Genomic DNA, 12659 nt, shown 5'->3' with positions numbered 1-12659 from the left:
TTTGCTGCCTTTTCACTTGCTTACTTTCAAGGCACAGTGTGTAGCTTTTCCTGCAGGAGTGGCAGTCTCTCCGTAGGTTGCTATCAAAGAGCTCATCCTCCTCCAAGAGTGGAAAACTTCATTGAGAGGTTGCCTCATGGTTTGTGGTGGGTGTTTCCTTTCAGCCTTTCAGTCTTTTTACGTGTCAGACTAGCGGTCCGTCCAGTTCCCTCCAGAGGTGATGCTTTAACTTTAACGCTGGTGTAATGTTAAAGGAAGGAAGGCGGAGACCTCAACGAAGAAGTTTTTCACTGTACTGGAGCCACCAGATGTGCGACAAGTAGTTTTTTTTCTTATTCCTCCTCCTCTCCGGTTCAGTTTTTTTGTCTTATTTGCTGCTGCTGCTGCTGCTGCTACTGCTAAATCCGACTGTTTGTGACCAATGACTTCCTCTATCTCAGCCTGGTTTTGGAGTGAGAGATTTTGGCTTCCCGAAAATGTTTCATGGGCGGATCTGGAGCATCCGCCACCTGGAGAGCAGTACCCCCGGGTGGGACAGATACTGTACGCCCTACCGCTGGCCGTCGGTGTCTTTCTCCTCAGACTGCTGTTTGAAAGGTAAACCGGGGCCTTGTTTTGTTGTTGGGTTGCTCCTGTGTTAAACAGTGACTTTTCCTGCCCCTGTAATTTGCTTACTCATGTTTTCTGTACAATGAGTCACATATTTAAGTGGCTTAAATCATATATTTAGGTATTTTTTATCATTTAAACAGCGATAATAGAAACGTAATATCTTTTTAAAAAATTGATATATGCATTAAGTTATATCAAATCCTTAGTGCAAAATAATCAACTGCCACAAGAGCTTTAATCCATGAAATGATTTTAAAAAAAAACCTCTAAATGTAACAATTTAGGGCAGTTCCCCACTTGGTTTCCTGCTTAGTGGGAGTATTCAGGGCTCTGGGCTTCAAACTCCTGTTGCATGTGTTGCTCATAATGGAGAAAAACATCACTATAAGTATGGCTAGGTTGTTGCGATCCTGTAGTACTCCTTGCAGGGAGCTGATGTTATTGATAGTATGCCTGATAATATGTGAATGAGCACCAGGATCAGTGAAGGTTTCAATTCCAACATTTCAATCCAACTTTATGAACACAAGCAATCTGCTGACACTTTTAACAAGCTCATTTTGGTTTCTGTTTCCGGCTCTGATGCCTTTCTCCTTCCCTTTTTCTCTGGTAAAATATCAAAGTGGTGTGATCATATAGATAAGGAGGATTCCCAGTCTTGCTTTTGTCTTTGCCTCTCCTTTAACAGTGTTAGCATTCCTCTGAAGTGATGACATAAATATTACTCCTCTGGCTTGAAAAACATGTTTATCTCACTCACCCAGCAGAGATAGTTTTCTAAGCATGGATAGGGTAGAAACAGTCACACACTTTAATGTGTCTAGTGGAAACGGAGCATTTTGTGTCTCATTTAGGGGTTTCTGTGCCGTATATCAAGGTAGAAAAACAAGACACCAACTTTTCACTGCAGAGTGCAGCAGGGTCGTGCAAACATCCCTAACTTTCTAAAGAGCTCTTTATTTAGAGTCAAATCCCCAGTGGAGGGACAGGCCAAAACCAGGATTGCACCATTTCAGATAAGCGATTTGTTGTAAAATTGAGATTTAACAAAGAAGTGCCTCTGAGTTTGAGCATGAGCACTATTTAATTCAACCGGATGATCTTGTGACACACATCAGTATTTTGGTTAGAGGCAGCGGCCATCCCATCTCTGTCTCCCGTACACTCACATGACAAATCATCACGCTCTGTTTAGACTAGGTGCTACATTCCCCAGGAATCCCTTCTTTCTAACGCTTGCCTGTGTCTCCCCTATAGCCTCTATTATATCTCTCCCTCTAAGACACACACACACACACGCACATGCATGTGAGACGCAACTTTGGTGGCAACCTGCAAAAGCTCAGCAGTTTATGTCATTGAAGGAAGCTTGTTGCAAGTCTTGGCTAATGGTGAATCTGTTCCTAAAGCCTCCACAAAGTGGTTAACTTCCCTCTCTGACTTTCTCTCTCTCTCTGAATATCTCTCTTAATACCACACCATCTCCCTGTCCCCTCCCTGCCCCCACCCTCTCTCTCTCTCACTCTCTCTCTCTCTTTTTTTTTGTTGGCCTCTGTCTGTGTGTACACAGGCTAGTGGCCAAGCCCTGTGCCCACATACTTCAGATTCAGGCGGGAGTACAGCGGCAAGCTCAACCCAATGCTGTCCTGGAGAGGGTGTATCAGTCCAAAACGGTACAAAACAAGGCCCATGTTTGTCCTGTAGTTCATTAAATGGTCCTCGACACACTGATGTTTTTGCACTGGAATACACCACAGCAGGCATAATCATACGTTGACTAAATACCTCTTTCAGTGCAACTTTTTTTCTGGTTTTACATGTAAAACTTGTTTTTTTTACTACAAAAAGCAGGTCATTTTGTAATTTTCCTCCACTGTCCTCCTCAAGTGCCCAGACACAAGGCAAGTCGAGGGACTTTCCAAACAGCTGGACTGGGATGTACGGAAAATACAGAGATGGTTTCGCATCCGTCGCAACCAAGACAAACCCAGTATGCAGAAAAAGTTCTGTGAGAGCATGTAGGTTCCTGCTTAACTGCTGTGTTGCATACATCCATTGTTTTCTATAAGAGTTCAAGTGACGCTGCCCTGTTTCCCAATTCTACTCTTTTCTGTCACTTCAGGTGGCGATTCACATTTTACCTGGGGATTTTTATCTATGCCATTCACCATTTGTGGTCGGTGAGTTGAACTAGCAAAAGTATGCTTTTGCACAATTCTGATATTGTTTCATAGAAGTGTTGCAGAACTTTAGTTTTTATGTAATCTGGATGAACATGGATTCTACAATGGATTATTCTCATTTTATCGTTTCCCCTCAGTCACCCTGGATGTGGGAAGTCAGACAGTGTTGGCACAAGTTTCCTCTTCAGGTGAATATTTTTTATTGTTATTGACTGCCTAGTCATCATATTCAGCTGCTTATATTATCAAGATAATCTAATCTGGTTGTTGATATCTGGGCAGCCACCCAAGTAAAGTCAAAGTATGGGGGAACACTGCTTCATAATGTTGGCAGGTCAGTGAGGTTGTATATTTGTTAAAGGTGTTTTTTTTTGTTACACACCATCCCAAAGCCACTGACTCCTGGACAATACAATCACTATGTAGCTGAGCTGGCTTTCTATTGGTCCCTGATGTTTTCCCAGTTCATAGACATCAAGCGTAAGGTGAGTCAACATCAGTTTAACTAACGCTATTGTGCTGCCTCTCAGTCAGCCCACTGAATACTTAACACCCTTTGTGTATAACTATCGTGCTAGCTTTTCATAACATTTCCATTTTCATGAATTCTTGAAGGGCGTGTTAACAGGTATAACTGCCACAGTAATTATGACTGTTACCAATATAAAAGAATTAGCTCATGACTCTGAGCTCCAGCAAAACAGGTTAGACACTGAAACGCTGCTGCGCCACACAGATACATTTTTAGCATATAGACTCACATTAGCTTGTCATCTCAGTGTATACACAAGGTCTTTCAGTAGGTGTTGTATCTGACAGTCGTGATGAATGTGCTGCGTCTCATTGGTCCATTTGTATTTATATATGCTTATACATTTACATTGCAGATAGCTTGAGCGTCCTATTTACCAATCTACCCTTCTCTCTCTGTCTTTCCGTCATCTCCCTTCATTTCACCGATGACAGGATTTCATCATCATGCTTGTCCACCACCTGGCCACCATAATCCTCATCACATTCTCCTATGCCAACAACATGATAAGAATGGGTACTATGGTCATGTGTGTGCATGATGCATCTGACATCTTTCTTGAGGTAAACAGCTTAGTTATAAAGGCTATAGTTTAGTGACCTGTAGTACCTGCTGCAAGAAGCATGTTTTTTGTAAAAGTTTCAAACCAGAAACAGGGGATTTTACAAAAACATGACAAACTTTTAGGTTTAAACTCAGAAAATTGTCCTGATAAGAAAGTAAATGTGCTTCTTGGCACAGGTTGCACATTTCTGCACAAGATGTTGGTAAACGCACCTGGGAACTTATGAACATTTCAAACTACTTGTAGTGCCTGTCTGACAGAAAAATACATCTTCACTGGTATTACAGCTATGTGGAAGTTACAAGAGATCTTGGTTTGTTATTGTACAACTGTGAATCATTAATGCCATCTTTACTCCCCAAGGCAGCCAAGCTGGCTAACTATGCCAAGTACCAGAGGCTATGTGATGGCCTGTTTGTGGTGTTCAGCATAAGCTTTTTCATCACTCGACTTGTCATCTATCCTTTCTGGTAAGACAAGTAGGAGCTTATTTACGCATTTAATACTTTTGTCAATTTGTCACCTGTCTAACGCTACATTAGTGCTTTAATGTAGATGATATATGTAATTGAGAGCTCCACTAACCTCTGTGTTTTGTTTATATTTGTTGTAGGATTGTATACAGTGTCTTGTTTGACAGCTGGGAGATGGCTGGGCCATACCAGGCCTGGTATTTGTTCAACGGGTTGCTGTTGGTCCTGCAGGTTCTTCACATCATCTGGTTCTACCTCATTGCTCGCATTGCTATCAAAGCCATATTCAAGGGAAAGGTTAGTCCGTTTGTCTGTTGAGTGAAGTGCAGTTTTTTGGCGTAGATCTGTACATAGCAATGTCTGTCCACCACTTAAATCCATACATCTCAAAATTTAAAGTGAGGTTTTCATATTTACTGAAATATGGGTTGCCATGAAACTTAGTACAAACATTCTTTCTCTCATTCTCCTCTTTATATTATTTCTCACTGGCTCATATTTGGGATATTGGTATTTAGATCAGGACAGGGATTGTATCTGGGTGGACAGTCCTAGGTTTTGTCTAACAGCATTTTGGGTTTGGGCTACTTTAAAGTGGGGAAGTAAAATGAAACACTTTTCTTTATTAAACCTATTTTTGTATTGAACTCCCTTCAATAAACAGATTCACAATAAATTAAGTTTTAAAAAGAGTAATAAAGGTCTGAGAGAGATTACATTATTTACAGCAGTTAAGTATAGCACTTCTACTCTCTAGTCACTTTGTCACTGTTAGCACACTAAGGGCCTGATTTACTTAAGGTTTGCGTGTGTAAAAACGTGCAAACTTGACATCACTCGCAAAAAAATTGCAAGCTGATCTACTAACAAGGTGCACTCAGGCTACGTTTGCCATAATGAATTTTTACCCCAGTTTGCAAAATACAGGGAGGAGAAAATGCAAATATGTTATTTAGCACACGCATTTTGATTTACCAGGGTACCAAGGTAATTTTGCTGACAGTGACTGCGCCCATAAATAATATGTTTGAAGGGCAGGTAATAACCGGCTGTGCGCTGCTCACAGATGACTGCTGTTACTGTGGTTAGGAGGAGACGGATGCACAATGACAATGACAGAATATGCACAGAACAGATTTTTTCCACCTATCTTAATATTTTGAAGTGGAATATTTTTGGTTTTACTAACACCATTGACTTTGTCATAAATACTCTCCCAAGTGGTGGTTTTTCTGGTAATATTTCTCAATATGTTTGATAACCTCTTCCACTAGAGCCTATAATTCCATGGGATCAAATTTCATTTTGCGATTACAGGCTTTCTGCTCGTCCAAGCTTTCCATTAAGACACGCAAAACCCTCATGTAAATACTGCAGTCTGCACCTGTTGTCATTTGTGCTGTTCTTAGAAGATCACCAGCAAAACACACACTTACCAAACGTGCAATCTGTTGCACTGCACAGTCAATGTAGTACCCTTTATTTGGGATCTTAGTCAATCAGGCCCTTAAATGCTGGCTCAGTTCAGAGCTTTAATAATAAATAAATAAACAGTGACATAACAAACATCATCTCAGCATACAGCACAACCAAACTCGATAAGAACAATCACAATCGGAATAAGAGTAGAAATGTCAAAAAAGTCTCGCCACACGAGCAATGCGATTAGGGGTTGTACAAGTTAACTGCCTGGATTGCACGTGGGACAAAGGAAAATTTGTACCTATTTGTTCGTGCTCCAGGTAGCCTAAATCTCCGTCCAGACGGCAGAGGAATGAATTCCTCCAAAAGTGGGTGATCAGAGCTAGACAAGATTGACCGTGCTTTCTTTAAAACACGCCTGTCAAAGATCTGAGAGAGAGAGCTGCTGCATGCCAATTATCTTACTGGCTTCTTTCACAATGTTGAACAGACGATTTGTTTTTTACTGACAAGTTTCCATAAAACGAAATTTTACGAATGACTATTATCCTAAAATCAATGACCATGTCCTTAGTTTTCACTCACTGAGAATGGCTCGTCTTGTTTTTATTCTCTTCACTATTCCTATTCTTAGCAAAACTGTCACTCATTTGCGCTTTATTTCCAGGTGGCAAAAGATGACCGCAGTGACATCGATAGCAGTTCGGACGAGGAGATTAATTCCAGTTGCAGTAAAAACCCCAGTCAGACCCTAAAACCAAAGGATGGCAGTCACACCGGTATCCTGAATGGAGACAGTCATGACCATTGAGTAACGAGAGAGGATATTGTGTGGCTTGTCTTCACCTCCTTTTGTGCCTGTGAAACCCACTGTGTCACTTTGACCTCCTGAAGAGAAGTCAATTTTTTTTTTTTTTTTTCACCTATGAGGACTTGCTGAGTCCAAATGGAGAAAGGACTGGATCATGTGTGGATTATGGACTTAGCACTGTCTTACTTTACTGTGTCAGGTTTACACTGTGTCATGTTTACATCTGCTTCACAAGAGGCAACAAAGAAATGTTTTATAACAATTGTGCCTGCAGTCTACACCTCGCTGCGTGTGTGTGCTCTAAAAGTTAGAAACGGTGCATATACACACAAATGCAAAAGTCAAAACACATTTTATACATGTAAATACATTTTATTACAGATTGGTAATATATTTTACAGGTGTAAAACAAATCACTGCATCTGCCTTACTGAATTACTGCTTATTCTCCTGTAAGCTTAGAAATTCCAAAATGCCAAATGTCTCTTTAAAATGCCAAATATAAAAGTTTCTTAATAAAACATGATTGTATCACGGTGATGAAAATTTAGGATTTTTTATTATGTTATGAAAGGTTGACTTTCTACTTAAATGAAAGCATTAAACACATTTTGTGATCGACCTGCAGCCTTGTTTTTTTACCGTGTAAGATTGATGGACTAAGCAGCCTTCAGTATCTTATTTTATCACACTCGTCCAACATTTCAAAAACGTCCTCAGAGAAGTCGTTGTATTTCAGGCTGAAAAAGTTGGAGACAAAAGCAGGAGTTAAATGCTAGACTACACATTTTGTGAAACTCAATCCACACTGGTTTACAAATTAATTTATAATTAAGCTACATCACGCTTACATCATCTCCTGCATGTTGAGGCTGTCCTGCATGACTTTGATGAGGGCTGGCACTGAAGCATCAGTCAGTGAGTTGTTTCTCAATTCCAGTCTCCTCAAAGTCTTACTGGCTCTTACAGCAGCACACAAGTCCTCAACGCAGGCATCTGTCAAACCTGTCATCTCAAGACTATGATCAAAGAGAGGAAGACAGGTTTGCATGTGGGGTGATTAAAAATGCTCATGACGTAAGAAGAGTGTTGTGCTTTCTGAAAAAATGTGTACACTCACTCCAGGTCCTCCAACAGACAGCTTGGATGTGCGATGGCATCCAAAAGATGTTTAACCCCTTGGTCTCCGACTTGGTTTATACCCACAGACAAGGACTTAAGTTGAGAGGTCCCATTTCTCAGCAATGAGCCAAGTTCCTTGAAGACCAACTGGGTTAACTCACATCGTTGCAGCCTGTAGGGTGGAGAAGAATGTACACAAATACAGTTCAATCTTAAATTTCATCAAATATTTTTGAAAGGTGGTACTTTATCAGTGGAAGAGTATAAATTAATACAGATGAAGATAACTCTACCCAAGTGTTTCTACTGGGCATTGAGGCCTAATGAGGGCCTGGCAGAGCAGCAACACCCCCTCCTGGCCCAAGTCATTCACCGACAGATCTAGTTCTGTCAGAGAGCAGTGCTCTGACATCAAGGCCGCATTCAAATGAGCACAGCAGGCGGCTGTCAGATCGCTATCAAACAATCTAGATGGAGAAATAAAAGAAAATTAAATGGTCACAGAAGGCAGAAAATATGGATGTATATTAATTTTACAGATACATTAATTTTGTACTCATTTCCTGGAAATTTTCTGACTAATTTACAAGTATTTAGTAGTTAATTTGAGAGTGTGGCGCAATTTGGTACAAATTATAAGAAAAACTGTTCAGTTGGTTTGGTTGGTATGTGTCGACCCTTTATATTCGGATTCATTGATAATTGTTCATTTGCAAGAATTAATGAGACTTTCTGATTTATTAGTATATTTCCTAAAAGTAGCTGTTGTTAAGGCATGTTGAAAGGCTTATATATTTTGGTAGTAGCCAGGAAATTAGCTCATTATAGAGTTTTAAAAAAATAACTTAATATGCTAATATGTCATTTAACACAAATCTACACACTGAAAACTTTTCTGTCAGTTAAAGGAGTATAATTTATTAGAAATATCTGTTAATTAACGACTATGAACCCAAATGATCGGTATTTCCCAACTAAACCAACTTAACATGTTTTTTATTCATTTCTAACACATTTCAATACGTATACATATAAGTAAAATGTCCAAAAATTAACTGCAAATTACTCCAAGAAATTACTATGTATGGATGTAACTGTTTATCCAACACATGCTGGATTGTTTTAGGGTGTTAACATTTAGCAGAGATAGTTGCCTAAAATTACATGAAATGTTTTCATAATTTATGCAAGTTAGAGAGCACATCAGAGGAAAGGCACTGACTTTATTATGTTGAAACTTACGTGAGGCTCTGCAGATTACAAAGTGGGTGTTGCAAGGACTTGCACAAAGCCTCCACTCCACTGTCCCCAATCTCGTTTTGTGTAAGGTTGACTTTTCTCAGCACTGATTGGCCAGAACACAAAGCCGCTGACAAAGACCCCATAGACACCTCGGTCAACTCGCACCTTTGTAGCCTTTTAAAAAAAAACAAATTCTGGTCATTTTTCAAACCTTAAAGCATATGTTCATAGTTTTTCCGAGTCTGTCTCAAAACAATAGTCAGGTGCCAAGATGAACACTGCAACAGGTTTTTCTTGCTGTAATCATTCCTCCTGTTAATAGGACCATTAAGAAATTAATTCATAATACAATTCAAATGTACATGATATAGGGATGATGGCAAGAAAAACCTGTTACAATGTTCATACAGGCACCTGAATATTGTTTCAAGCAAGGTTTGAAAATTTGTGAACCCATCCTTTAATGTCTGGAAACAATGAAACATAGGAAGTTACACATTTTGCAGTCATTTTGCATTATATAAAGGTACATACTGGATCTCCTGTAGCTTGCAGTGAGAGCTATGCAGTGCTTGGCACAGTTTTGTGAGACCCTGGTCCCCGATCTGGTTAAACATCATTTCTAACATGCACAGCTGAGAGGTGGCTGAGGTCAGGACAGACACCAGATCTTCACAGCCCGCATCCATCAGACTGCATGCTACGAGTCTAGATGAATAAAGAGCAAAACATCAAGTGACTTTTGCCTTTGGGAAATGTCTCTTAAAGAATGTGTTTGGCTAATCTTACTTTAATGTGTGCAGCTTGCAGTCTCTGAGTCCAGTGCAGAGAATTTTGAACTTTTCATCACCAAGGTGGGTGTGAGAGAGATCCAGCTCTGTTGTGTTTCCTCTGCTGAGAGCTGAGGCCAGATGAGGGACAGCTCCAGTATTCAGGTAGCTGTTTGACAAGCTGGGGGACACAACATAGTCATGTCACATAGGGCTGGGTGATATGGACAAAATCAAATATCATGATATTCTTGACCAAATACCTCAATACTGATATTGTGACAGTATTGCAGGCATGACTATTCGAGCTTTTACAAAAGATTTTCTTTTTTTTGATAGATTTTTTGATAAATAATCATCAGTAATGTGACTAAAATGACTATAATGGGTAAAGACAAATAATAGAACAACTTGAACAGTCTGGTAAATTAAGAAAATAATATCCCTTTTCTGTAATGCAGCCTTTAAAACCAGGAAAAGACAAACAAAGTTAGGACACTTACATGCCAGTGGAAGATCATTTTTATTACTATCACTTGTCCCTTTAAGATTTTATCCTACCTTTAATGTTCATTACTGTGTATTGTGGAGATATGATATGCATCGTCTTATATGCAAGTCCCAAAAACAAATTTCTATTTATGTAAATTTGATAAACAATATGGTAGTCCGAGTCTGATTTTGAGTCTGTATCTGAATCCAACACTTATGCCATATCAAGATGTTACGATATCCAAAATATAGGATGATATCTAGTCTCGCGTCATGATATAAATATAATATTGATATATCGCCCGCTCTAATATATATATGAACTGAATGATGGCTACGCATTGGATTTCTTACCATGTTTCCAAGAAAAGTAACTTACATTATCTTGTGTGACAAGCTCATAGCTGGAGCCAAGATCTCTGCTTTCTCCTCCGTCAAAATCCTTGTACGGTACAGATTCAGCAGCTCCATCTCACCGAGGCACGTGACGACATAATTCAGTGCTGCACAGTCCTGGAGGTTCAGGTCACCATAGCTGATGCCTATTCGTGCTGAGGGGGTGATGATCTCCTTCACCAAGCTCTCATTTTGAGCTTGATGAAGCAGATGGTAGCAGTGATGGTGCAGGTCTTTGTAGCATCCCTTCAGTGTGCTTTCTGAGCTGCTTTTAAACCAGCGTTTGAAATCTGTGATCTTATCTGAGTTGAACTCCCCCAGTAGGGTCTCCAGCGGTCTGCGCTGCACTGGCTCTGACAGCCCTGACAAGAAGAGCTCCAGAAACTTTGCATGGCCTCTGTGCTTTTCCAACATCTTCTCCACACCCTCTAAAGTTGACTTCTCCAAAAAGAAAGACACGGCCAAAACAAACTCCTGTATCAGTTTGGAGTGGAAGGAGAAGACACATCTGTCTGACTCCAAGTCACCATCTATTTGCAAGAAAACACCCACTGAGCTTTCAGAGGTAAGAAACCGCTGGAAACCAAAGGAATACATTTCTTCTTTGGTGCAGCTCGAATGCTGGTCAAGAGAGCAATGAGCAGCCATCTTGCCAAGGGTCAGCACTAGTTCTCTGACGCCTGCCTCATTCAGCGAAAGCATTTGAATCAGGTGCATCAGGATATCTACGTACAACTGAGACAGTGTTTCAGGAAGTTCTGCTCCAGCTTCGATCAGAGACTTGTACATAGAGCAAACCGTCCAGCAAAATCTAGGAGCGGTACAGAAATCATAAAAGCCTAGAGTCCTTTCCATGTGCATCTGTGATTTGTTGGCAACAGTTTGGTCGGTAAAGAACCCTTTAACGTACGCTTCTCTCTGGGGCTTCAGAAACCCTAACACTTCCACCTGGGTGCCACTCAGACACTTGAGACATCCCGTCGGCCTGGTTGCCACCAGGCAGGCTGCTCCTTTCAGCAGTGATCCATGAAGCAAGCTGGCCACTAAACAGGACACTGAGGCTGCTTGGCTGGGGTCAGAGCAGAGGGTGTGGACAGAGGGGTCCAGGCTGTGTTTGTACTGATCTAAGTCATCAAAAATAAATAACACAGTCTCAGGCCTCTGCAGAACAAGCAGCAAGGACTCAGGGGAGACATGACTGTGATGGTTTAGCATTAATGTCTCCAGGGAGAGCATCCCTTCAAGTGAGTTCATCTCTCTAAACCGGAAATGAAACACATGAGAAAAGTTTTGAATGTGTTCTCCTTTTGCCCAATCCACAACCAGCTTCTCCAGAGCTGTTGTTTTACCTGATCCTTCTGGACCAACCAGTGTGACCGTATTGATTTCACCAGTGAGAGCGATGTGGATGGCATGATCAAGGGAGGTTGAGCTGTCGTCCACATTTTTGTCTGTCACCTGAGCTTCAGAAGTGAGCGGTGATAAGTATTTATTGTTGTTTAACACACTGATAGGCAGCTCTCCACCAAGAAGTGATGACATGCCCCTTGATTGCAGGATGTGACTCAACATGATTTCTTTGTCCATTGTGTAACATCACTGTTAAAAGAGGACACATATAATAATACAGTTAGAAGAATTGATCGCATACAGGCATGTCATTTATGTTTTCTAACAAACTACATTGTCATTGTCATTAAATGTCACCTCCCTACTTTGAAAGATGTCCACCCACATATCCTAAAATATACAATACAATGCACATTGTAATTTTTCAAAACACCAAAGTGTAGAGAGTGCAGTTACCTTGGAAGCAGAGTTGTTGGAAAAGAATCATTAAATGAGTCAAAGTGTCGTAAAGAAAAAGAATATCTTCAGACAGCAGACAGATTCATGTTTTAATAGTGGGGTAACGCCTGGACTGGGTATGCAGCTGCAGCTTCTAATCAACTGCCTTTCCCTCTGTGGCAACTCAGCCACGAGTATCTGGAAGTAGGAAGTGATCCGTGACGTTAAGCCCTGAACGCTGCCTTACAGGC

General features: G+C 40.6%; 2 protein-coding genes across 3 annotated transcripts; one reads left to right on the top strand and one right to left on the bottom strand.

The window, feature by feature from the left end:
* Positions 1-2: 2 nt before the first annotated feature.
* On the top strand, positions 3-7219 carry LOC133987630 (ceramide synthase 5-like). Of its 2 annotated transcripts, XM_062427073.1 has the most exons (11): positions 3-146; positions 441-597; positions 2183-2285; positions 2500-2630; positions 2735-2792; positions 2933-2983; positions 3188-3280; positions 3762-3890; positions 4256-4362; positions 4506-4662; positions 6455-7219. In XM_062427073.1, the coding sequence occupies exons 1-11, from the start codon at positions 137-139 to the stop codon at positions 6596-6598; spliced, it is 1140 nt and encodes a 379-aa protein (XP_062283057.1). In that variant the 5' UTR covers positions 3-136; the 3' UTR covers positions 6599-7219. The 2 variants fall into 2 exon arrangements, with proteins under 2 accessions (XP_062283057.1, XP_062283056.1); XM_062427072.1 differs by lacking the exon at positions 3-146 and having other exon boundaries at positions 159-597.
* Positions 7218-12561, bottom strand: si:ch73-233m11.2 (NACHT, LRR and PYD domains-containing protein 12). The gene is made up of 9 exons (XM_062427069.1): positions 12427-12561; positions 10604-12219; positions 9752-9913; positions 9497-9670; positions 8963-9136; positions 8014-8187; positions 7719-7892; positions 7450-7617; positions 7218-7338 (listed from the first exon to the last, which is right to left on the bottom strand). Exons 2-9 carry the CDS (start codon positions 12205-12207, stop codon positions 7269-7271), a joined length of 2700 nt encoding a protein of 899 aa, XP_062283053.1. The 5' UTR covers positions 12208-12219; positions 12427-12561; the 3' UTR covers positions 7218-7268.
* Between the last annotated feature and the right edge of the window lie 98 nt (positions 12562-12659).

Source organism: Scomber scombrus, chromosome 10 (assembly GCF_963691925.1).
Source record: "Scomber scombrus chromosome 10, fScoSco1.1, whole genome shotgun sequence".
NCBI lineage: Eukaryota > Metazoa > Chordata > Actinopteri > Scombriformes > Scombridae > Scomber > Scomber scombrus.
This window is presented reverse-complemented; position numbering and strand designations above follow the sequence as displayed.